At 37.7% G+C, this 25,649-nt stretch overlaps 1 protein-coding gene across 1 annotated transcript in view; it reads left to right on the top strand.

Annotated features, from left to right (window-relative positions):
• The window catches only part of UHRF2 (ubiquitin like with PHD and ring finger domains 2), a 119,874-nt gene that overhangs the window by 67,851 nt on the left and 26,374 nt on the right, over positions 1–25,649 (top strand). Inside the window, exons 4-6 of the mRNA XM_006144468.3 lie at positions 313–531; positions 14,499–14,608; positions 18,505–18,691. Coding sequence (XP_006144530.1) covers positions 313–531; positions 14,499–14,608; positions 18,505–18,691 — 516 coding nt within the window. The remainder of the gene's footprint in view (positions 1–312; positions 532–14,498; positions 14,609–18,504; positions 18,692–25,649) is intronic.

Below are 25,649 nucleotides of genomic sequence, written 5' to 3'. Positions count from 1 at the left end.
TATATATATACTGATATAATGGTGATTCTTGAACATGTGGTAAACACTTGCCTGACATTCTGCAAGCCATGAAGATGTATCTCAAGACCTAGTAGGGATAAGAGAGTTCTTGCTCATACTGGAAGAAACCAAACTATAGATATTGCAGGAGAGGTCAGAGACCAACATGAAATGCACCTGCTATTTAAGGAAGTTAGACCTTATTTTACTTTTTCTGTTAGAAAAGTAACTCTGTGAATTCAGTTTTTGTATACATTGCATGTAATTTTAGTAATTTTCAGTGATAATCATAAACTCTTTCTTTTTCTTCAGATATCCAGAAAGCGGTACTTTAGAAATGAATGTCAAAGATCTTCGACCACGAGCTAGAACCATTTTGAAATGGAATGAACTCAATGTTGGTGATGTGGTAATGGTTAACTACAATGTAGAAAATCCTGGACAAAGAGGATTTTGGTTTGATGCAGAAATTACCACATTGAAGACAATCTCAAGGACCAAAAAAGAACTTCGTGTAAAAATTTTCCTAGGGTAAGATTCTCTTCACTGATGCCATTTGATTACTGAATCAGGAGTGTAATTTTGAGATAGTAACACTTGTTCCTTAGTGAAAAATATGGAGTCTTTAAAAGAGGAAAACCTTTATACTGAAAGAAAATATTTTTATAAATTCTTGAGAATTTGTTATGAAGAATGGCATATATCTCCAATTCTACTTTAAGCTTAGGGATATTTAGAAGAATCTTGGAAATAACAATCTTTTATTATAGAGATTCTTACTTAACTCACAAGATTTTTTTGGATCAGACAAAATAGTATATGGAACTATTTTGATACTATGGTTGCTGTAAAGTTCTATGTTGATGTAATAGCAGTGGATGACTTACTTAACTGGCTGGCTGCTGGACTTCTAAAACCAGCTGAAATTTTTCTTGGTAGCAGTTTCTCTTCAATTTACAGCTTAGCAAGCTTAATAAAGAGAATTCAAAATGCAAAAAAGTTACCTGAAGTAGTTAATCAGTCACCTATTTCCATCATTAATTCTTTAAGAAGTACTAGTAGACATTTTCCCCAGGTGATGAAATCCTATGTGTTGTTTCACAATTACTTTTTTTTACTTAGGAAAATATTGTCACCATCTTTTTATGTCTGCTGCTTGTGAATAGAGTTTACAAGCTAAAGAGTCACTAATTTAATTTTTATAAAAGAAAATTTCTATTAAACTGTTTCAAGTTCTTTATTACAAATATTTTGGTAGACCTCTTTGTATGTGCCTTTTCATGCCTTTCTTTAGGAGAAATTCTTAGAAATAGATTTGTTTTAGAATGACCTTGTCACTTCTTTTTACCTAAGGGAAGCAGCCAAACTAATACTTACGTAAAGTTTCAGTTAACTGAATTGGTGACAGTGACAAATCTGGGAACAAGCATCTGTTTATGGTTAGCAATATAAAGCAAGGGTGGGTAAACTGCAACCCATTAGCTGCTTATTTTTGTGAATAAATTTTTTATTGGTACACAGTAATGCCCATTGATTTACATATTATCTATGCCAATTTTTATGCTCAGCAGCATTGTCAAACAGTAGTGACAGAGACCATTTGGCCTTTGTAACCTGTACTTTACTTATTATTTAGCCCTTCCTGGAAAAGTTTACTAACTCTTGAGATTAAATACAATTGTAAGGTGATGTAAAAAGCTTAATTTAGAAAATAGACTTTAGAACTTTCTACAAACACAAGTATGATTCTATGACTATACTAAGGATGTAGCTCAATTACAGACTTCTTAACAATGTGAAATTCTGAAACAGAAACAAATTAGGAAGAAAAGAAAGCACTAAATATGTTGGCATATAGGGAGCCTTACACTATACTTGAGTATAGAAGTATAACAAGCATATACACATAATAGGAATATTGTTAATAGTACTCATATCATTAAGCTAAAAATGCTTGCTGCCTTTATTTTATTTTTTTTATTTTTAATGTTTTCGCAAGTTATTCTGAGCTACATTTAGAATGGATCACCCTGGCTTTAGGGACTAGATCTAAGAATCAGTGGAAATTATGGGTAAGGAAATACTGGTTTGATAGAATTATAGGTCAACTCTCCCAACAGTAAAACATACTGTGCTTTAAAGTATTGTGTTCTCCATCTTTTAAGTTTTTGCTACAATTCGTAGAAACAGAAGTACAAAAAAGGACCCAGTTGATGGAAACTATTTTTCATAGTGAGAAATCTTTTCTCCTCACTGAAAATAGTGAATCAGGATGAAGAAATAAATATATTTTGCATTGATAGTTTGAGACTGTTAGAAACAGTGCTACCATGACATTTTTCTACCTCTGTGCTGGCATATAGGCACACCCTAGAGTGTATTGTGTCTAGGAGTAGAATTGTAGAAACTGCATCTCCAACTGTAGTACATAATACTATATATAAGTATTTCATTGGTTGTACTAGGTTGCACTTCTGCAATAGTATGAGAGTTCTCATAGCTCTGCATTCTTATCCACACTTAAGTTTGTCAGATTTTAGTTTCTGCTAGTCAAGTGACTGTATAATAAAATAGTATCTCATTGTGGCTTTGATTTGCATTTCCTGACTACTGATGGGATTGAGAAACTTTTTGTATATTTATCAATAGTTTGGGTATCTTTTGTGAGGACCTGATTTCAAGATTTGATGCTTTTGTTGTTGTTGTTCATGGTTATTGTTAATTGTTGGACAATCTTTTTTGTTTTTGTTTTTTTAATTTGCCAGAGTGTGGAACCTAGCAGGTGGTGTGGTGGTTAAGCTGCTGGATTCCCACATAGTTAACTGTGGTTCAAATCCAGGACCTGGTGGCTTGAAAAATCACACTGGGCTCATATGCACATGTGCCTGCCCAAAATCCTGAGAAGAGAATGGAAGTGAAGGGATTGCGGTGTGGCCATCTCTCCTGGTGGTTGATTTCTCACTTTCCCTCTCTCTGTCTCTCTCTGGTGAGTGCATGCACCCTATGGCAGAAACCTAAAAAAAAAAAAAAAAAAAGAAAGAAAAGGAAATAAAAGGAAAGAAAGAAAAGAAAAGAAAAGAAAAGAAAAGGAAATAAAAGAGAAAAGAGAAAGAAAATTTGCCAGCATGCACCCTATGGCAGAAACCTAAAGAAAGAGATTTGTCAGAGATGGGAGTGGAAGCAGGGAAAGTGGGAAAGCACCCTCCCTCATCCCCCCAATAAGGAATGATCCACACCACAATCCCTTCTCCTTCGTTTCTCTCACTTTTCAGGATTTTGGGCACATACACCTGGAGTGTTTCTCAAGCTGCTGGGTCCAGTGACTCAAACATGGAATCTGCCATTTAGGATCCAGCCACCTTAACCCCTGTGTCTTGGGCTGTCCCTTTCTTAATTTTAAGTTTTTGAATTGTCAGAGGGTACATGGGCTTGCCAGGGAAGGGGGGGAGAAAGCACCCCTCCCATTCCCCCCAGTGAGGCATATCACGCAACAATCCTTTTTCTTCCATTTCTCTATCCCGTTGGGATTTGGGGCAGGCACCCAACATGCTTTTCAAGCTTCTAGAGCCAGGACTCAAATTAAAGTCAGCCATCTGGAATCTGGCTCCTTTAAGTTAGTCTACTAGGCCAGCCCAACAATATATCTTACTGGTTTGTATGAGCTCTGTTGATAATTATGGGAACTAGATCATTGTGGTTATATATAGTTGTAGAAAAAAAATTTTTTTTTCCCTCTGCTCTCACACCCCTATCAATACAGAAGACTACTGGGACCAAGTGTGTGGGGATTTCTCTCCACTTGCCAGCTAGTAATCAGTTCTTCAGTGGACACCAGCTGGATGTTCTCTAATTCAGTTCATTTCAGACACTCTCCCAGGAGATAGCTTCAGATTGCACAGGCTGACTGCTCAGTCCTCAGTTTCCAGACATCAGTCATTAAGTTTGGGCCTCTGGAACTTGGACAACCAGCTACAAATTGAAGTTTCTACAGCCCCTTCTCTGGGTTTGATTAATTTGCTAGACTGGCTCACAGATCTTAGGGAAACACATTTTATTATAAAGGATATTACAAAGGATACAGATGAAGAGATGCAAGCCAAGGCATGTGGCTAGGGGTATGAAGCTTCCCTGTTCTCTGAGCACACTAGCTTTAGGAACCTCCATGAGTTCAGCTATCTAGAAGCTCTCTAAATCCTGTCCTTCAGGTTTTTATGGAGGCTTCCTTACATAAATATGATTTATTAAGTCACTGGTGGTCAACTTAACCTTTAGCACTCTGCCTTCCCCAGAGGTTTGAGAGTGGGGCTGAAAGTCCCATCCTCTAATCATGTCTTGCTCTTCCCAGTGACCAGCTGCCACCTAAAGCTATCAAAGTTTGGCAGCCATAGGTCAACTCATTAGCATACAGAAAGACACCATTTTGGAGATTCTGAACATTTTAGGAATTTGCCAAGAAACAGGGACAGAGACTAAATATACATTTTATATCACAGAGTTAAAACTATCTTTTCTACCTCTGTGGCTTTTCCTTTTTTCCTTATATTTAAGTAGCTTCTTTCTTTCTTTTCTTTTCTTTTTTTTTTTTTTTGGAGAGGTTTTTGCTATAGGGCACGTGCACTCGCCAGAAAGACAGAGAAACAGAAAGTGAGAAATCACCACCTGGGGGGAATGACCCACTGCAATCCATTCTCCTCTCAGGATCTTGGGCACACATGCACATGTGCCCAGCATGAGTTTAAGCCACCAGGTCTGGGACTTGAACCACAGTTGACTACGTGGGGAGTCCAATAACATAGCCATTACTTCAACTGCTGGTCCCTTGAGTAGTTTCTTAATGTAGTTGGAGTTATCAAAATTTAAGGAAGTTTTTTTCTTTACACTCATTCTTTTTTTTTTTTTTTTTTCCAAATTATAGAGTGCTAATTGCACTAAAGAGACAGAGAAATCACTCTCAACAAGGTCTTGTCTAGCCAGGATTCCCTTCCCCAGCCCTCCAATTCCTTAGGATCTTGGATGCCCACACTCATGAAGCCCAAGCATGTTTCCAGGCTGACTCAGGGATACAAACTTGCCATCATCCCCAAGGCCACTATCTGGTACTCTACCCTCTGTACCAACGAGGCTCGGTCCTTATGCTTATACTTTCATTGTCTTGCTTAAGAAACTTCCCTCCCAGAGATCCTAAAGATACTCTTTTATTATCTTCTAAAAGCTTTGTGATTTTGCCTTTCTTTAGGTCTTTAATCGACTTGGAGTAGATTTTTGTGTACAGTGTAAGGTAAGGGTCTCATTTAACTCAATACATACGGATAATCATTTTTTTTTTAGTGATGTTTATTGAAAAGCCCATTTTCCACCCATTGATCTTCAGTATCACCTCTGTCATATCAAGTATCTTTATATTTGATGCATCCTCTGGTCTCTATTCTGTACCATTGGTTTGTGTTTTATGTATATTTGTATCAGTTCTATACTTTCATAATATAACAGAGTAGGTTATCCTACCTTGTTCTTCAAGTAGGTCTTACATGTTCTTAGCTCTGTGTACTCTTGTTTGGATTTTCCTGTCATCTTTTTTTCTTACCATTATATAAGAATATAAGTAACCTTTGATCTTAGGTCTAGTAGCTTTATAGATTTACTAATTTTAATTTACAAGGAGGTTGTTTTGAAATGTGTTATAATTATAATTATCTGTGAATTATGATCGTTTTGTTTTGTCCTTTCCTTACTCTAGATTTCTTCCTTTTATCCCTATTTACCAGCTGGGCCCTTTAGTACATGGTTGAAAAGAAGCGATGATAGCATGCATCTTTTTTCCCCCTGATATAAGAGAAAACTGAAAATTTTATCTATAGCTAGTGTTTGATACTGATATTTTGTAGATTTGTGTTCATGGGTTAGGTTTGAACATTACTTTTGTTGGTTTTTTGCATTTGTGTAATGAATGAAGTTTGCAAGTTAATTTTATAGCTGTCTTTCATGGGTTATGCTAATAATTTGGTAGAGTATTTCTTTTCTTTTGCGCATATATGCATGCATGTATGAGAGAGAGGGGAGGAAGCACCCTTAATAGGGTCTTGTCACACTGTGATACCTTTTCTGTCCTAAATCTTCTCAAGACACTGGGTGCCCATGTGCATACTCTGCATGTTTTCCGGCCATATCCCAGGCTGTGTGGCTTCCAGTGTTGCAGGGTGCTTGTGTTACTGTTCCACCATAGTGCCTGGGCCTGAATATTCTTTTTCTATCTGATTATAGAACTTTGTGGGTTTTTTCCTTGAATACTTTGGTAGGATTCCTCAGTTAAAATCCTCTAGGGTTGAGTGTTTTAATCTGCTTTGGAGATTCGATAAGAAAACTTGGAATTAAAATTAATGCTTGTTTCTATTTTGCAGTCTGTGAGTCCCAAAATTGAATATGCTTGAGCTAATTCTTTTGGGTCGTCAAGAAAGTCATGACACATTTTTGCATGGAAAAACACATCCTAGGGGCAGTTGGCGTAATGGCTATGTCACTGGACTCCCATGTAGTAAACCACAGTATAAGTCCCGGATCCGGTGGCTTAAACTCAAGCCAGGCACGTGTGCGTGCATGCCCAAGATCGCAAGAGGAGACTGGAGGAGAAGGGATTGCGGCATGGCCATCCCCCAGGGGGGATGATTTCTCGCTTTCTGTCTCTGTCTTCCTGGCGAGCGCATGTACCCTATAGCAAGAACCTCTCAAAAAAATAAAAAACCACACATGATGACTTTCTTGATGACCTAATAGTTGTCAAATTCTGTTTTTAAGTTACCATTTTCTACTTTTATTTTAGCTTTGAAGAAAATTCAAACACAAGTTGTGGGCTTAAATACATTTCAAAATATTATATTGGGTCGTCGGTAAAGCCTTGATGGACTTTTGCATAGAAAAACAGGAAAATATGCCATGACTTTCCTGACACCCTAATTGTTCACTAACTGTTATATTAATACCATGTAAAATCATACTGATTTAGATATTCAGAAGTAAAGAATATGAATTCCATAGCTAGAAAATGTATTCAACCTTATTAAAGTGCTAGCTATAATACTTTATTTCTAGTGTCATTTTTTTAGTTTTAATTTATTTACTGAATTCTCTTCATACTTAAGTTTATCATGAAATTGCTTAAGTGATAGTGTAGTTAGTGATAAGAATTTTTTATAAAATACATATTTAATGTCCGTATCAAGTCATTCGTCAAAGCTTACCGTGCTCCAACCTTGCTGGCCTTTTTATGTTGCTTAATCATGTAAACATGTTTCTGCCTCAGGGCCTTTGTACTTTCTGTTCCCTCTACCTGGTCTGCCCACACAGATACTCATTTGGCTTGCTTTGACTCTTGTTTCAGTTCTGTGCTCAAATGTCACTTCAGAATGGTGTTTCTTGATCACCTTGTGTAAAATTACACATATATACAGACACTCCTCACTTAGCGACCACCTGTTGAATGACTGCTCAGACTTAGGACCAGTTGTCTAGTGCTGGGAATCCCCTTTCTCAATCTTTGTCTCATTCCTGCATATGGTTAGTATTCAGTACATGAAGCATTTGCTATCACACAAGAGTACATATTTCTTTTATAAATTTGTACTTTATTGTGCACTCACAGTAGTATTCAGAATAAATAAAAACAATTATGCCAGGTTTATGTTATTGTGTATGTCTTATTATTTTCTGTTACTTACCTCATGCATGCTTTTTGTATGGATAGAATTACAGTATTTTAGTATGATATTGCATGATTCCTATTGAAACATATGTACCCTATGACACCTCAACTCACTGTAAGACATCAGTCTTTAACCTCCTTGCTTATTGACTCATTTGCTTAATGACCTAGTCATACAAACTTGTTTGTTACGTGAGGGGTACCTGTATACCAGATATAGGTTACTTGAATTCTCCCTTTTATAAAAAATAGTATTGATTATTATATGACATTAATTTTTTTCTCTTACCTCCCTTTTGTTAATTTCCTATTGCTACTATAACCAATAGTGAATGAAACAGTTAAACTTATTTTATAGTTCTGGAGGTGAGAAGTCTTAAATGGATTTCATTGGGCTAAAATCAAAGTTGTCATAGGAATGTGTACATTTTGGTGTACTCTAAGGAAGAATTCAGCTTCTTTGTTTGTTTTCACTTTTCTTAAAAAGCTTATTTATTTCATTAGAGAGAGAGAGAGAGAGAGAGATAGACACCTCTAACAGGGTCTTTACACCACAATCCATCCTCAGCCTCAGGCATCTGGATCATGGACACACATGTGTTTTTCCCAGTGTGCTCAGGATATCCTAGGACATGTATCCAGGATCTTTTCCTTTAATGGATTCTGTTGTGTTACTGCCACACCACAACCTAGCACAAGAATCTGTTTTCTTGCCTTAAACTTTTACGTAAGGCCTTCAACTTTTGGAGGCCTATCACATTCCTTGGCATATAGCTCGGTTTCCCCCATCTTCAGTCAACAGCATTGCATCTCTCCAACTATTTTTTTTTTTTTTGAGAGAGAGAGATTTTCACTATAGGGCACGTGCGCTCGCCAGACAGACAGAGAGAGACATAGAGACAGAAAGTGAGAAATCACCCCCCCAGGGGATGGTCACGCTGCAATCCCTTCTCCTCCATTTTCCTCTCAGGATCTTGGGCACGCACGCACACGTGCCCGGTGTGAGTTTTAAGCCACCGGGTCCGGGACGTGAACTGCGGTCGACTACGTGGGAGTCCAGCGACATAGCCATTACGCTAACTGCTGATCCCCTCTCCAACTATTTTTTGTGCATGTCTCCTTCAGGCTCTTTTACTTCCCATTATATTAAGGTGATCTGTTATTATATTGGGCCCACCTGGATAATCCCTCTATCACACAGTCCTTAATCATATCTGTAAAATCCTTTTGCCATGTGAGGTCTGCAAGCTTCTGGAATTAGTATGTGGACACCTTTGGGGCCCGTTACTCTGCCTGTTACGCCAGTGGAATGTTAATACTTTTATTTTTGTTTATTTGTTGCTGTGTTCCAGGTCATGTTCTAGGCACTAGTTACAATGGATTTTCAGTAAATACAGTATTTCATAGATTCCGAAAGAATAGTTTTTTAAAATATATTTTCATAATTCTGAAATTAAAATATGTCTTAAAACTGCTGTTGAGGGAACCAGCAGTTAGCGTAATGGCTATGTTGCTGGACTCCCATGTAGTCGACCACGGTTCGCATCCCGGACCCAGTGGCTTAAAACTCGCGCCGGGCGCGTGTGCATGCAAGATCCCGAGAGGAGAATGGAGGAGAAGGGATTGCGGCGTGACCATCCCCTCTAGGGGGGTGATTTCTCGCTTTCTGTCTCTATGTCTCTCTCCATCTGTCTGGCGAGCGCACGCGCCCTATAGCGACAACCTCTCAAAAAAAAAAGAAAAAAAAAAAAAAACTGCTGTTGAGAGGCCAGCAGGGGGTGTAGAGGTTGAGGCACTGGATTCCACATGGCCAACTTTGTGATTCAAGTTCTGGACTTGGCAGCTTGGAAATCATGCCAGGTATGTGTGCATGCATGTCCAAAATCCAGAGAGGGGATTGCAGCATTGCCATCCCTCCCAGGGGATGATTTCTCACTCTCCCACCCCCACTGGTAAGCACATGCACCCTATAGCAAAAACTGAAAAAGAAAAACAAAAAACTGCTGTTGAGTTGACTAAAGTTAGTTCTAGAGATTTGAGTTTGCATCCATTGCTCACTTGGAAGTTTCATTTAACTTAAGTTCTCTGCTTGAGCTTTTTTAAATCTCACAGATAATATGAATTCAGACTTGCAAACCTGCATGGATCCTAGCTTGTAGGATGGATCCAATTCTTATAGGATGCTTTTTCTCTTACTCCCCATGGTAATATTAAAACATGTTTATTTCCGTTTTCTATCTGCAAGATAGTTTATTTATCATTTATCTTTAACTATGAGAGAATCTTTTGGCATCCCAGCTTTGAGGGTCCTTCTTAGACACCTAATCTTGGACTTTTTTCTTTCTTTAAATTGTATAATGTGTCTTCTAATCATTGGCTCCCAATTGCTGTACCAGTTTTATCTGGCAGTTCTTAGATTGCTCATTTTCAGTCCTGTTTCCTTTTTGGTGGTGCATTAGATAATGTTTACAATTGTTGGCTTCTTGGAATCAGTGGAATATGATTCACCTTGAAAGAATGAACTGGCTGTTTATTTACATGTTTTGGTTATAATCTATAGTTTCATCAGTTTGGTTTCTATTTGTTTGGTTTGGTTTGGCTTTTTCAATAGAGTGTGTGTGTTCATTGGAGAGACAGAAAGCAAGAAATTACCCCAGGGAGGAGTGGATAGCCATGTTGTAGTCCCTTCTTGTCCATTCTCCTCTTGGAATTCTGTGCATGCATGCACGTACACCCACTGTGGGTTTTAAGCTGCCAGGGTATGAGACTTGAACCTTGGTCAACTACACGGGAGTCCAGCAACATAGCCATTTTGCCATCTGCTGGTCCTGCTTCATCAGTTTTGTAAGGAGGAAATACTTGTAGTGAGCTGTTAACTAATAAATAAGTGAAAAGTGATTTTTAGCTTTGAATCTGTCTGCTTTTATGACATTTATTGAATTACTTAAAGAAGTACGTGGAAGGCTTCTGCCTCCAGGTTGGATCGGGCAGGTGGCAGTAGATGCGCATGCTTACCTAAAACAACTAGAGTAGTCAGATCAAATAGTTATCATTTGTTTGAGGGTCACAGAGAATAAAGGAGAACTACTGGGGCTACCGCTCTGGAAAGGAGAGAACCTCAGAAAGCAGCAGGCTTTTGTAATTGTCTTTTACCCTGGGGAATCTGCCCATTCTGGATGCAGTGCAAAACTTAGTTGAGGACAACTAGGAGCACAATGGGAATAAAAATTAGCTTTTGGCAGATATTTGAGATACTGGAAGCAGATGGCCTGTTTTCACCTTTGTACTTTGGCTAAATACTGGGTTTTAGCTGGACAAGAGGCTTAAAACATAAGTAAAAAGTAAAGTAGAATTTTCAGCAGTCTTGGAAAAGAAACAGATTTGGGGATCACTGGTCCCCACAGAATATATGATGTCTCTTAGTTTGAAAACTATTTGGCTAAGACAAACAGGTAAACTAAATCTTTCTAAGACTGTAAGCCAGTCTTGACTCAGCATAGTTGCTGATTAACCTGTTAAACTACAGAGTATGTTCCCAGCAGAAGGGGAAAAAACCTGAACCTTCTTTATGTAACATCTGAAACCCATAATGTTTTGGATACGCTTTCCATCGTGGAGCCAAAAATACTATGTTGCCGTAAGTCAGAGCTGCATTATCAGAAGAAAGAAAAACCAATAATAGAAGTGGATCCACAGGTGATCCCAGTAATTCAGTTTATTAGAGAGGGACTTAAAAGTAACCGTGGTTAATGTGCTTAAGAAGGTAGAAAAAAAGATGGTGAGTTTCAACTGAGAAATGTAATCTAAAATGAATATATGGCAGATTCTAGAACTGAACAATATATTAGGTCATCAGAAAAGTCATGACACGTTTTTCTATGCAAAAATGCGTCATGACTTTTCCAGTGACCCCATAGTAAGAAATTGAGTCCTCATTAGATTTGTTTAATGGCAAATAGACAGACACTTTCTCTCTCTTCCTCTCTCTCTCTCTCTGTCTCTCTTTCTCTCTCGATCTCACTCTCGCTCTATTTCTCTCCTGTGAGTCTATGCACCATTTAGCTAAAAATCTTAAAAAAGAAAAGAAAGTATAATAGTCAGAATTTTCCAAAACTGATGAAAAATTTTAAGCTAGATCAAGGATTAGTAAATTGGAAAGTAAAACAATAAAAACTATGCAAACTGAAACAGGGAAAAGTCTTGGAAAACATGGAAGAGTATTATATACATGGGACGTGGTGAAAGATCTAATTATGTGTATTTGGAATTCTCAAAGAAGAGAAAGTGGATTGCAGACAATATTTGAAAGTATATCTTTTCACCAAGATGGCACCAAAAATGAAGAAGGAAGTTCTTGTCCCTCCCCAAACTGAAGCCAAAAGCAAAGGCTTTGGAGAAAGAAGGCAGTCCTGAAAGGTGTCCACAGCCACACACACACAGACACACACACACACACAAAAGATCCTATTATCACCAACCTTTCAGAAGCCCAGACACTGCATCTCCAGAGGCAGCCAAATCATCTCAGAAGAGCATCCCCAGGAGAACAAGCTTGATCACTATGCCGTCATCAGGTTCCCCCAAAGCACTGAGTCTGCCATGAAGAAAATAGAAGACCGGACACTTGTGTCCATTGTGGATATCAAGTCCAACAAGCAAGATCAAACCAGCTGTGAAGAACCTCTGTGACACTGATATGGCCGAGGTCAACAACCCTATCCATCCTGATGGAAAGAAGGCATATGTGCAGGTGGCTCCTGATTTTGTTGCATCAGTCTTGCTCATGAAATTGGGATCAGCCAAATCGAGTCCAGCTAGGCAATTCTAATTAGACATTTTTTCACAATAAAAAAGTGGGGGTGGGAGCTGGATTCCACATGATCGACTGCTCGGTTTGAGCCCCAGACTCAGCAACCTGAAAAACACGCCAGGTGTGTGAGTATGTGCCCAAAATCCTGATAGGAGAATGGAAGAGAAGGGATTACAGCATAACCTTTCCCCTACAAGGGGTGATTTCTCACTTTCTCTCTCTTCCTCTCTCTCTCTCTGTCTCTCTTTCTCTCTCGATCTCACTCTCGCTCTATTTCTCTCCCGTGAGTGTATGCACCATTTAGCTAAAAATCTTAAAAAAGAAAAGAAAGTATAATAGTCAGAATTTTCCAAAACGGATGAAAAATTTTAAGCTAGATCAAGGAAGTTCTTCATATCCTAAGCAGGATACAAAGAAAACACACAGCATATCACTAAGATTGCTCAAAGCTAAAGATAAAAACAAAGGAAAGATGATCGAGCTCTCATCAAAAAGGATGTAAAGCTAGAAGACAATGGCCATCTCCCCTGGGGGCTGATTTCTTGCGTTCTGTTTCTCTCTCTCTCCAACACGTGCAAAAATCTTTAAAAAAAAAAAAAAGGCACTTTCTGATGGAAATAACACCTGTGAAATAATACTTCAAAAAATGAACCTAGGGGCCAGGCAGTGGCACAGGGGCAAAACGTGATGCTCTACAAGATAATACTACATGGGAAGGTTTCCTGTTTGTCTAGAGACTTCTGAGTATGCCAAGCCCATTTGGGCCTATGCTCTTGGGCTTGCTGAAGTCTGGAGGTGAATTGTAGCATCAGGACTCTGTAGGGTGCAGTGTCTCTCTCTTTGTCTCAATCTCTATCGTTCTTGCTCATGGAAGAAATTAATTTTTTAAAAAAGGAGGGGAAACCTAAACCTGATTAAAACTTTTTTTTTTTCCTCTCCTATAAAGGGCCAGATAGTAAATTGTTCATCCTTTGGGGCAGGTCAGGGGTGAGATGGTCTCTGTCACATCTGTTCAACTCCACCATTGTAGCATGAGTCCTGCCATAGATAATACATAAATGAGTCAACAAAGCTAAGTTGCTATAAAACTTTAAGAGGCCAGCCTGTGGGAAAATAGGCAACAGTTCAAGGGTTTTTTTTTTTTTTTACCTCTGTTCCAAAACTAACTGCTAATTTATGGAAAATACAGATGATATTTAAAAAAAAAAAAAACTGTTCAAATTACATGTTGGGAATGCAATTATTAAAATCAAGACTGGGAGAAACTGCAGGACAAGTGGGTGGATCTCCTCAACAAATTGCAAGGAACAAAGAGATGGTGTGAAAAGTTATAGATTAGAGACATTTAAGACACTGGAAAACTATATCATAAATTATGGAGGCAGACAGGTAACAAGACAAGAAAAGGTAAATATAAATCTTGGGAGGGTATGAAGAAGTTGTCATTGAGAGGGAGTATGTAGAGGGCTACTGAGGTAGTTGACAGTTCTATTTTATACACTTGATTGTAGCCAAAAGGGCAAGAAGCAATAACAGTTCTGCCTTCTGTCATGGTTGGTAATTATAAAGGATGTGCACCTTATAGCTGGCTAAGCTATATATTTACTTGTGTAGTTGTTTGCATTTGTGTTTGGGTGACACTAAAAGTTCTAGAAGAGTTGGCCACATGGGAGTCCAATGCCTTAACCACCACACCACCTACTGGCTCCCAGATGGCTATTTCTTACCAGATAATCTAAGTAAGTCTTTCAATTATTTTTCTTGATGTAACTCTAAAGTTATACTTAATATTTTAATATTAACTGATCACTATTGAGCTTTTTCTGCTTTTGGAAATGATAGTTGAGAGTGATTAAGATAGCTGTAATTCTAATTTGTAAATATGCAAAAGTCTAGCAAGTTTCCACAAAGACTCTTTAGTTAGTATTTGTGTGTAATTTAGATTTTTTTGTCAGAAGTTAACTTTTCCTTCTTTTTTTTATTTTAAAACAGGGGTTCTGAAGGAACATTAAATGACTGCAGAGTAATATTTGTAGATGAAATCTTCAAGATTGAGAAACCTGGAGCCCATCCTCTTTCATTGGCAGATGGAAAGTTTTTAAGTATGGATTTTTCTCTTAAACTTAAACTACATGTGTTGTACATGACTGAAATTTACTTTTATTGGCCAGTGAATAACTTGTGAAGGAGATCATATAAGTTTATTTTTAAGACACAGTTTTGATCTAAGATTTATTTTGGTTTCAAGGGTTTTCTCAAATTTAGAACATGTTTTCAAAGAAATATATTCTCATCTTAGTATATTCTTACTGTTTCCTCACTATTTCCTCTATTATAAATTCTGTTTAGGGTCAGCAGGTGGCATGGTGATTAAGGCATGGGACAATCCCACATGGCCAACCATGGTTCCAGTTTTGGACCCGGTGGCTTGCTTTCCCAGTTTCCTTCTCTCTGTGTGCCTTTCTCTGGTCAAATGAAAATGACTGAATTAATAAATAAAATTGAATAAATAAATCTTTAAAAAATTTAAAAATAAGTAAATAAATTCTGTCTGAATAAAAATCTCATTTCAGTAACTATGTGGTCTGTCAAGATTAATTTTTAATAATGAGATTTAGTTCTGTACAAGTATAGTCTTAGAATAATATTGAGCCTTGGATTTCTGAGAGGTGGATGAGATTTCAATAATCATTAGAATGGTAGAGTGCAGTCCTACATCTTTATTGTATAGGTTTTACTTCCTTGATATCACACAGTTGATAACAGGTAGGATTACATTCCAGGTCTTTCATTTATGGTTCATTTTATCTTTCCAAATAGATTATAGTGTCTCATGGTTTCTTCTGATTTTTTTTTTTTTTTTTGTAGAAAGCAATCGATTCAATTCGTGCCATGTATTGATGTCTAGTATATTCTAAGAAAAGTTTTCAAATAAATTTTATTGTGCATGTCTAGGTTACAACATGATATAAATATATTGAAATACATGTAGCTACATATGGATAGTACATTGGTTACTATAGTGAAGCATATTAACACATCTGTTATTGTACTTTTTTGTGTGATAAGAGCATCTAAAATCTATGTAACAAAACTTCCTTACCTATTTTAAAATATTTCTTTTATAAGTTATCTAAAAAACAACTTTCATTGTATTTTAAAAACATCTTCACTACTCTTAATTTCATTTATTTCTGCTCTGATCTTTATTTCTTTCCTTCTTTGATTTTAGGATTGGTTTATTTTGCTTTTCTATTGGGTTGTTGGGAAAGTCATGATGCATTTTTGCATAGAAAAAATGTCATGACTTTCCCAACACCCCTTGAGGTGCATCATTAGGTTATCTGAAATCTTTCTTTCTTTTTTCTTTTTCTTTCCTTTTTTTTTTTGGTGGGGGGAGAGGTTTTTGCTATAGGGCGTGTGCACTTGCCAGAAAGACAGAGAGAGACAAAGCGAGAAATCACCCCCCAGGAGAGATGGCCACGCCACAATCCCTTCTACTCCATTCTCCTCTCAGGATCTTGGGCACTCACGCATACACGCCCAGCCTGAGTTTAAGCCACTGAGTTCAGAACTCGAACTGCGGTCGACTACATGGGAGTCCAGTGACATAGGCATTATGCCAACTGCTGGTCCCCTGAAATATTTCAATTAATGCTTTGTTAATTTATTTACTTATTTAGTTTCTTTTTTGGAGAGGTTTTTGCTATAGGTTGCGTGCCCTCACCAGAAAGACAGAGAGATAGAGAGACAGAAAGTGAGAAATCACCCCCCCAGCGGGGATGGCCATGCCACAATCCCTTCTCCTCCATTCTCTTAGGATCTTGGGCACTCATGCACACACGCCCAGCGTGAATTTAAGCTACCGGGTCTGGGACTCAAACTGCAGTCGGCTACAAGGGCGTTTAGCGAGCGACATAGTCATTATGCTAACTGCTGGTCCCAATTAATACTTTATTAATGTAAGCATTTATCACTATAAACTTCACTCTTAGTATTATTTTTGTTTTATCATATAGATTTTTGATATGTTGTATTTTCTTTTTCATTTGTTTCAAGAAATTAAAAATTTTTATTATTAATTTTTTTATTGACCCAGTTCTCATTTGAAAACATGTTGTTTAATTTCCATGTATTTGTTCAGTTCTGGAAAAGAAATAGTTACCACTGAAGCCTAGCTTTTTCTTACTACAATTATGTAAGATTAGTATAAGAGAACACCTTTAATGGGACAGTAAATAAACTTCCACATTACCAGTCTTGGCCATTCTACTTTTTTGAGACTGCAATACTAATATATCTAGATTTGAATAACTTTAAGGCATGATGAATAAACCTATTTAATGTAGTCATACTCAACAAAACAGTAGGAAAACAACATTGTCTAGGTTTTTTCTCATGTCTTTTGTCACTCTCTCCTACACTCTCAGTATTACTATCTGCATATACTTGTTCTGTCCTCTGTCTGATAATAATCATGATCTAGCTACACCTTTAAACTTGTATGTAAAGGAATAATTTCAGAGCCAGATAGCCACTGATTAAATCCCTTGCCAAACTAAAAATCTAAAAATGTCTTTGGCATCTTGAGTCTGTTCTGCTTCTGCTGCTTATATGTTGTCATAGTGTGTTAGTGGAAGAAAAACAAAATTGTAAAGTTCCATTAATTGGCAAGAATAGCAGTTATCAGCCAGAAAGTTAGTAATGAAATCAGAAGCTCGTCCCCCTAAGCCACCCAGTTGTCAGGTACTGTTTCCATTTCCCTTAAATCGCTAGATATATATGATAGTGGCAAATTTCCTCACAAACGCATTACATATATTTGTAATAAATTCAGAGTATAAAGCCACAAAAATTCAAACAATACAGAACTCCCAAAGGGCAGTCACTTTAACAGTGTATATCATTCCAAAAATTTTTGTGAGTTTATACAACTAATTTGGTTTAAAAAATGTTTTGCCATTTCTTTTTATGAATTTAATATACATCAATACTTTTGTATTAGTTCTTATAAATTTTGTAATTTTACTTTAACTTTTATAAAAAAAATCCTATCCAATTGGTCATCTGTTGATATTTAAATTAACTCTTGGTCTTATGAACATTGCTATGGACCTTATTTTGTACATGAATTGTACAAAAATATTTATATGCATACTTACATTTAAAAATATTAAGGCACACTTTATTTAAAGGTGTCTGGATTTAGAAGAGGGCCAATATAAGCTACTTCCTGCCAGAGTTCGGGACCAATAGACTAAAATGAACTGAGTTAGAATGCTCTCTTTCACTGATAATGATGAACTGTTTGGAAGCATAGCTTGTGGAAAAACCTAAATGGACTTGCTAACTCACCAGTTCCTCTACCTCCAGGTGCAGCCCACCCAAAGAAAGGTTTGGATCTGTGGAAAAGGTGGACTTGCCTGGGTCACTATTTCCCTGTCCACTGGTTGAGGTGGACAGGGAAAGTGAGAACATACTTCTCATTATTAGGACCTTGATTAGATACCTGCATGAGTAGCTTAAACCCACCAAATGGGTGAGTTGCTTTATCTCTATAAAGGAATACAAAGGATGGGGTGAGATCCAGAAGTGTTCAGAGAAAATACTCTTGGAAACCAGCAGAGTAGGAAGAAGGAATACCTTCTTACAACATCAACAACAAAAAAATCTTAAGTTATTTTGAATATTCTCAAATGATCTTTCAGGTGTTTATCAGTTTGCATTTCCACAACAGTGTGCTGGTTTCTCCATATTATAAATACTAAACATTTTTTTCTAGTCTAATAGGTATTAAAGACCCAAAGCATTAACTAACATCTCTTTGAATAGAATTAGGCATCTATGTGGAGTCTTACCCAGAGAGTCTCAGATTTCTTGGTTCATTGAGCCATTAGCATCTTAGTAGTTTATTAAATGTTTGGATCTAAACAACTTTGACAACTTGTATTTCCCTTGAAATTAAGATTGAACTTTGTTGTAATTTTGTTCTTATTAGGGAAAAATGATCCTGAATGTGACCTGTGTGGTGGAGATCCAGATACAAAATGCCGATCTTGCTCCTGTCATGTATGTGGTGGAAAACATGAACCCAGCATGCAGCTTCTATGTGATGAATGTAATATGGCGTATCATATTTACTGCCTGAATCCACCTTTGGAGAAGATTCCAGAAGAGGAATACTGGTATGATTATCAGGATTTTTGTTGTTCTTGTTATGGAAATAATTGAGTATAAAATAGGTATCTGGGGGGGCCAGCAGGTGGCATGGTAGTTAGGGGCACTGGGCTCCCACATGGCCGCCCATGGTTCAAGTCCTGGACCTAGCAGCTTGCTTTCTCACTTTCTGTCTGTCTCTCTCTCATTCTCTCACTCTCTGTCCCTTTCAGGTCAAATTAAAAAATAAAAATAAATAAATAAATAAAAGTAAATAAAATATTCTCTTAAAAAAATAGGTATCTGAACCACTAAAGTAGATTTCTAAAGATACATAGCTAGAAATGATTAAGCTTGGTAAAGAAGACATGTCCAAAAAGCCAAGACTGACTGAAGGCTAGGCCTCTTATGCCAAACTGTTAAACCAAATTGTGAACAAAAGGAAGTTCTTAAAGGAAATGAAGAAGAATAGTCCAGTAAACTCATGCATGGAAATACAAAACAGCCTTATTGCTGATACAGAGAAACTTCTAGCGATCTAGATGTATAAACAGTATACAGTTCTGTTTGGTTCTCTTTTATGGTGTGGATTTCCTGTTTCAGATTGTGGAAGATCTTCTTCACCTCCTGGAACTCATTGTCTCTTTCCTCCTGCATTTTCTGGAGTTCGTTGTCTTCTCTTGCATTTCTGTTAGCTTTGTCACTATGAATATCCTAAATTCTTTATCTGACATTTCCACGAGTTCTGTTATATTGTTTGTGGATGATGAAAGGCTTTTCCCCTTGTGGGATAGATATTTTCTTGATTTCCCATATTTCTTGTGTCTTTGTGGTGGTTTCTGGTCATCTGATGGATTATACATTACTTCCTACCTTCTTGAAGTTAATTCTGAGTGTTAGAGGCATTCAGAGGGAAATGACCTGCAATATGTCTTCCGTTATGTTTCCCTGATCCTCACCAAGCAGTCTACACTTCTGTCAGTGGAACTGGGCGTTACAAAGGCCTCACAGTTTCAAGGGAATAGGTGCAACTGGACTGAGCTAGAGGGTTTCATCTAAGAATTCAGAAATGTGTGGGAGGAGATGAGCTGTGCTTATTGCAGCTCCATATTTCTCCCAGCTGCTTACTTTGTAGACTCTCTTCTGATTTTTAGTCATTTGGTGGTATATTCACATTTGGCTAATTTGTTAGAGATTTCTGCTACTGTAAGCTCATATGCTTCACTTTACTGTGAGGTATTTCTATGCCTTTTTCTCTGCTATTGTGTTTTGCAATGTGGTATCCACAGAAAGGAATTTCTATTTAGATTTATAAAGATGAGTTTCTCCCTTTCTGTGCCAGTTCAGTGGGGGTTGAGGTTTACTATCACCCTAAAAGTATTCAGATGTTTCACTACTGTGCACCTAGACCTGCCTAGACACTCAGTGTGTGGAAGGTGAGAAGCAAGGTGAGAAAGTCAGGTAAAAGAAAGGAACAAAGGGAAAAAAACAATAAATAAATAAATAAGCAAATAAACAAACAAAGCAAAACAAAAAAAAAGACCAAACAAAACAATGAAAAGAGGAAAAACTTTTTTTAAGAAAAATCCCAAAAAAATGAGTACTGAGCAGCGCATGCACTGTGCAAAAGGGGCAGGGCTAGGCCTACCTCAGATACACATGGATTCTGGCTTTTTGCTGGGTGCCGGGCTGGAGGGAGAGCAATCTTCAATTCTTTAAAGCCTAAGAGAAGTAAGGAAACTGCAGAAGAACAGTTTGAAACTGGCAGAGGTTGGTTCATGAGGTTTACAGAAAAAAGTCTTTTCTATAACAAAAGTATAAGGTGAAGCAGCAAGTGGTGATGTAGAAGCTATAGCATGTTATCTAGAAGATCTAGCTAACATCATTGAAGGTGGTTGCAGATTTTTAATGTGTATAAAGCAGCCTTCATTTAGAAGAAAATGCCATCTAGGACTTTCATAACTAAAGAAAAGTCAGTGCTTGACTTCAAAAGACAAGCTGACTCTTGGTAGGGAGCTAATAAAGTTCATGACTTTTAAATTAAAGCCAGTGTTCATCTGCCATTCCAAAAATCATAGGATCCTTCAAAATTATATTGACTCTACTCTGCTTGTGCTCTAAAAATGTACCAACAAAGTCTGCATGACAGCACATCTGTGTACAGCATGGATTACTGAATGAGCCCTACTGCTGTTGAGACCTACTGCTCAGCAATATTCCTTTCAAAATGTCACTTCTCATTGCCAAAGCACCTGGTCACCCAAGAGCTCTGATAGAGTTAGACAAGGAGATTAATGTTGTTTTCGTGCTTGCCAATACAGTGTCTTTGGTAGCCCATGGATCAAATTGTAATTTTCATTTTAAAGTCTAACTATTTAAGAAGTACATTTTATAGGAGCTAGCAGTGGCACAGTAGTAAAATGCAGCATTCTGTGAAGCCAGCTCACATGGAAAATTTCAGTGTTTGCATCTGGAGATCTCCCTGAATACACAGGGGCAGCCTGAAGCTGGGAATGGATCACAGTATCAAGATCCTGTCGAGGATGTCTTTGTCTCTTTGTCTTTCTCGTGCATGGAAGACATGATTAAATAAATAATTTTTTTTAAAAAAAAAGAGAAAGAAATGCAGTGTATAAGGTTGTAGCTGCCATAGATAGTGATTCCTGTAATGGATTTGGACAAACTAAATTGAAAACCTGGAAAAGTGTCACCATTCTAGATGCCATTAAGACCATTTGTGATTCATTAGAGGAGGTCAAAGTCTTAACATTAATAGGAGTTTGGAACAAGTTGATTCCAGCCCTCCTGGATGAAATTGAGGCGTTTAAAACTTTGGAGGAAAGAATTGCAGGTATAATAGAAATAACAAGTACTGGAACTAGAAATGGAGCCCAAGGAGGTTGACTGAATTGTGGGCCAGACATATGGTCCCACATGGCTACCTGCATGGTTCAAATTCTGGACCTCCAGCTTAGGAAATACACCAGGCTTATATGCATAGGTGCCCAAAATGTAGCGAGAATGAAGAAGGGATTGTGGTATGGTCATCCTCCCTAGGGTATACTTTCACTTTCCCTCCCTTCCTGATCTCTGGTGAGCATTATACACCCTATAGCAAAACATTTTAACAATAAGAGGTGACTCAATTGCTTCAGTCTCATGATAAAACTAATGGATAGAAGTTGTATCTTGCAGATGAACAAAGAAAGTGGTTTCTTGAAATGGAATCTATTCCTGGTGAAGATGCCATGAGCATTGTTGAAATGACAACAAAGAACTTAGAATATTGCATAAACTTGTTGATAAAGCATTGGTAACACTTGAGTGGATTACCTCTGGTTTTGAAAAACATTCTGCTCTGGATAAAATGCTGTCAAACAGTATCACATGCTAGAGAATTCTTTCATGAAAGAGTCCATTGTTGTGGATTATTTATTTTACTTTTATTCATTTATTATTACTCTTCAATTTGACCAGAGAGAGAGAGAGAATATGTGAGACAGCAAGCCTCCAGGTCCAAGACTTGAACCATAGTCACCCATGTGGGAGTGTCCATTGCTTTAACCACCACACTACTCACAGGCCCCGTTATGGCCTTATTTTAAGAAATTGTTCCATGGGACCAGCAGTTAGCGTAATGGCTATGTCACTGAACTCCCATGTAGTTGACCATGGTTTGAGTCCTGGACCTGGTGGCTTAACCACACACCAGGCGTGTGTGCGTGCGTGCCCAAGATCCCGAGAGGAGAATGGAAGAGAAGGGATTGTGGCGTGGCCATCCCCCCTGGGGGGGGGAGTGATTTCTCGCTTTCTATCTTTGTCTCTCTCTGTCTTTCTGATGAGCGCATGTACCCTATAGTAAAAACCTCTCAAAAAAAAAAAAAGAAAGAAAGAAAGAAAAATAAATTGTTTCAGCCAGTTTAAGGTGTGTACATTAGTTCTTTTAGGCATAATGCCATCACACACTTAATAGACTACAGTATAATGTAAGCATAATTTTTTTTTAAGTTTTTTACCATAGTACATGTATGTTCCCTAGAGAAAGACAGAAGGAGATAGTGAGAGGGAAAGTGAGACATCATTCACCAGTGGGGATGGCCAAGCCATGGTCCCTTCTTCTCTATTCACTGCCTGGGATTTTGAGCACTCGCTCATACGTGTCCAGTGTGATTTTCAAGTTGCCAGGTCTAGGCCATGTGGGAGTCCAGCACCTCAACCAATACACCACATGCTGGTCCCAAACATCAACTTTTTGTTTGTTTGTTTTTTGTTTTAGTTTGGAGACATTTTTGCCTAGGGCATGTGCACTCACCAGAAAGACAGAGACAGAAAGCGAGGAATCACCCCCTCCCTCCCTGCCACCGGGGGATGGCCACACCACAATACCTTCTCCTCCATTCTCCTCTTGGGATCTTGGGCACAACTGCACTCGTGTCTGGCATGAGTTTAAGCCACCAAGTCTGGGACTCAAACCACGGTCGACCACATGGGAGTCCATAGCCATTACGCCAGCTGCTGGTCTCGCAAACAACTTTTATATGCACTGAGAAACCAAAAAATTCTTGTGACTTGTTTTATTGCATTATCTGTTTCATTGTGGTGATCTGGATCATAATCTCCAGTATCTCAGGTATGCCTGAATACCCTATATTACATGGCCTAAAGGTGACTTTATAAAATACATATATATTTCTTTTTATTTTTAAAAAATTTGCTAAGGGGTGTTTGTACTGGGTGGAGAGAGGGAGAGAAGGGGGAAAAGTGATCAAAGTGATCAACCCCCACGAAGGATGGTCATGCCACAATCCATTCTCCATTTCTCCTTTCAGGATTCTGAGCACACACATGCACATACTCAGCATATTTTTCAAGTCTCTTGGTCCAGGACCCTAACCACTCAGTTGGCCATGTGGGATCCAGCCACCTTAACTACCATGCCATTGACTGGTCCTACAATGTTTTCATATTGCAGCAACCTGTCAACATGAAATCAGGTGTGGAATTTCCCACCTCTAGTGTCATATACTCAAAAAGTATTAGACTTTGGAGCATTTCAGATATTTGGATTAGGGTTGCTCATCCTGTACTAGTAATTATTAAGTAGTTAATAGTGGGTCAGAAAAGTCACGACGCATTTTTCTATCCAATGTATGCTGGACACTAAAAAAGTACCTTATATGAAGTTGTTAAGCAGAACAAGGCTTTGAAATCAAATACACCTGCTAAAATCTGTACTTCTTTATTGAGCAGTGATAACTATAAAAAGAAGTGATTAGGAAGAAGACTAGGGAAAAATGTGACCAAAGTTATAATGAACTTTCAAATACTGTATTAAGGAGTTTTCTTTTTATAACATGGGCTATATTGCTACCCTGGAGGATTTTTAAGTGAGAGGGTTGACAGTCAGAAATGGTGAATGCTGCAAGTATCTATATGAAGAATAGATTTTTCTCCATTCCTTTGGTTTCTTCCTGACCTCTTAGAAGATGGTCACTATATCCTAAGGGCATCCAAAAAGTTCACAGAAAAGTAGAATTAAAGTATGAGTTTATTCTCACATGAAATTTTCGAAATCCATGCATAGATTTTTTCATGATAGTCATTTTTCCGTTCATTTTGTGAAGACCCCTTGTACTATGACAGAAGCTATAGAGATGGGAAAAAAAGAGAAGGGATATAACGTCTTCCTTTTATCCTCCTTAAGTACCTCATGTGGTCACTCTGAATTTTACCGTCATGTTTTCTCTGAAATAATTTTCCCTCTCAATTCAGTGTCTTACGTATTTCTCCTTCTCTAAAATGCAAACCACCTGCTATCACAGTTCCGTATCCTTTTGCCTTTCCAGGTACTTCACTGCTACAGTTAATTCTTCTCTCAGATTTCCATTACTGAACCATTCTTATTAGCATACTAGAATCTCTTGAGTTTTTAAAACATATACACAAGTACACAAGCTTCCCTAGATCTCATTTCTTCCATTAGCTGCATAACCTATTCTCTGTTCTTTTCATGGCAAGCTTCAAAAGAGCTATCTCCACTATTTGTTTCTGCATCCTCTGTTCTCATTCATACCTCTGCACTCCAGTCTGGCTTTCCTTCCCACTACTATGTCTACTTATTGGGTTGTCAGAAAAGTCATGACACATTTTTGCATGGAAAAACAGAGATAGCCATGACTTTTCTGACCACGCAGTAAGACAGATTCACAGACAAGTTCTCTGTTTCTAAACCCAGTGATCACTCTTGGTCCCCTTCTTACTCTGCTGCTCAGCTGTTCACGCTTGTCTTTATAGATTATAGACTTGAGTATAGCATATGATCTTGATTTTCCACTTACTTCACCAGTCTTTCCTTCTTAGTCTTTCATTGGTTTCCTCTCATATACCAGATTTCACAGTTCCCCCTAAGGACTACTCATTTGTTTTCTCTTTGTGCTTGTTCCTTGGATAACCCCACCCAACAATGATACTTTAAATATGAAGATAAATAGTTTTGGATTTATATCTTCAGATTTAATCTCCCATGAGCTTTATATTTCTGTGTCCAGTTTCTTACATGACTAGCATCACAAAATTGGTCCAGAGGAAGATTTTGATTTATGCGAATGTCTTTAAAAATCCTGATCTTTCCTCAAACTTCGGCAAATAGTATTATCATCTTAGCCATTTGTTCATGCTAGAAAGCTAAATTTCATCCTTGATTCCTCCTTCATCCCTTTACTTACTCTATATTTAGTATACCACCAAATCTTGCAGTTATTCATAATCTTCTCCATTCTTACCCCCTAGTTCGAACTACCATTTCTTTTCTGAACTATAATAGGTATTAGACAGTTTGCTTCCATAATATTGACCTACTATCTTTTCTCCTTCAGCAACAAAATGATCTTGCTAAGTCCTGAATCAGGTCACACATCTGTTTAAAATTCATTCATATCTTCTTATTGCACCTATAATAAAATTTAAGCCCTTACTTTTCTTTTTTTT

This window comes from Tupaia chinensis, unplaced genomic scaffold (genome assembly GCF_000334495.1).
Source record: "Tupaia chinensis unplaced genomic scaffold, TupChi_1.0 Scaffold000121_1, whole genome shotgun sequence".
Taxonomy (NCBI): Eukaryota; Metazoa; Chordata; class Mammalia; order Scandentia; family Tupaiidae; genus Tupaia; species Tupaia belangeri.
This window is presented reverse-complemented; position numbering and strand designations above follow the sequence as displayed.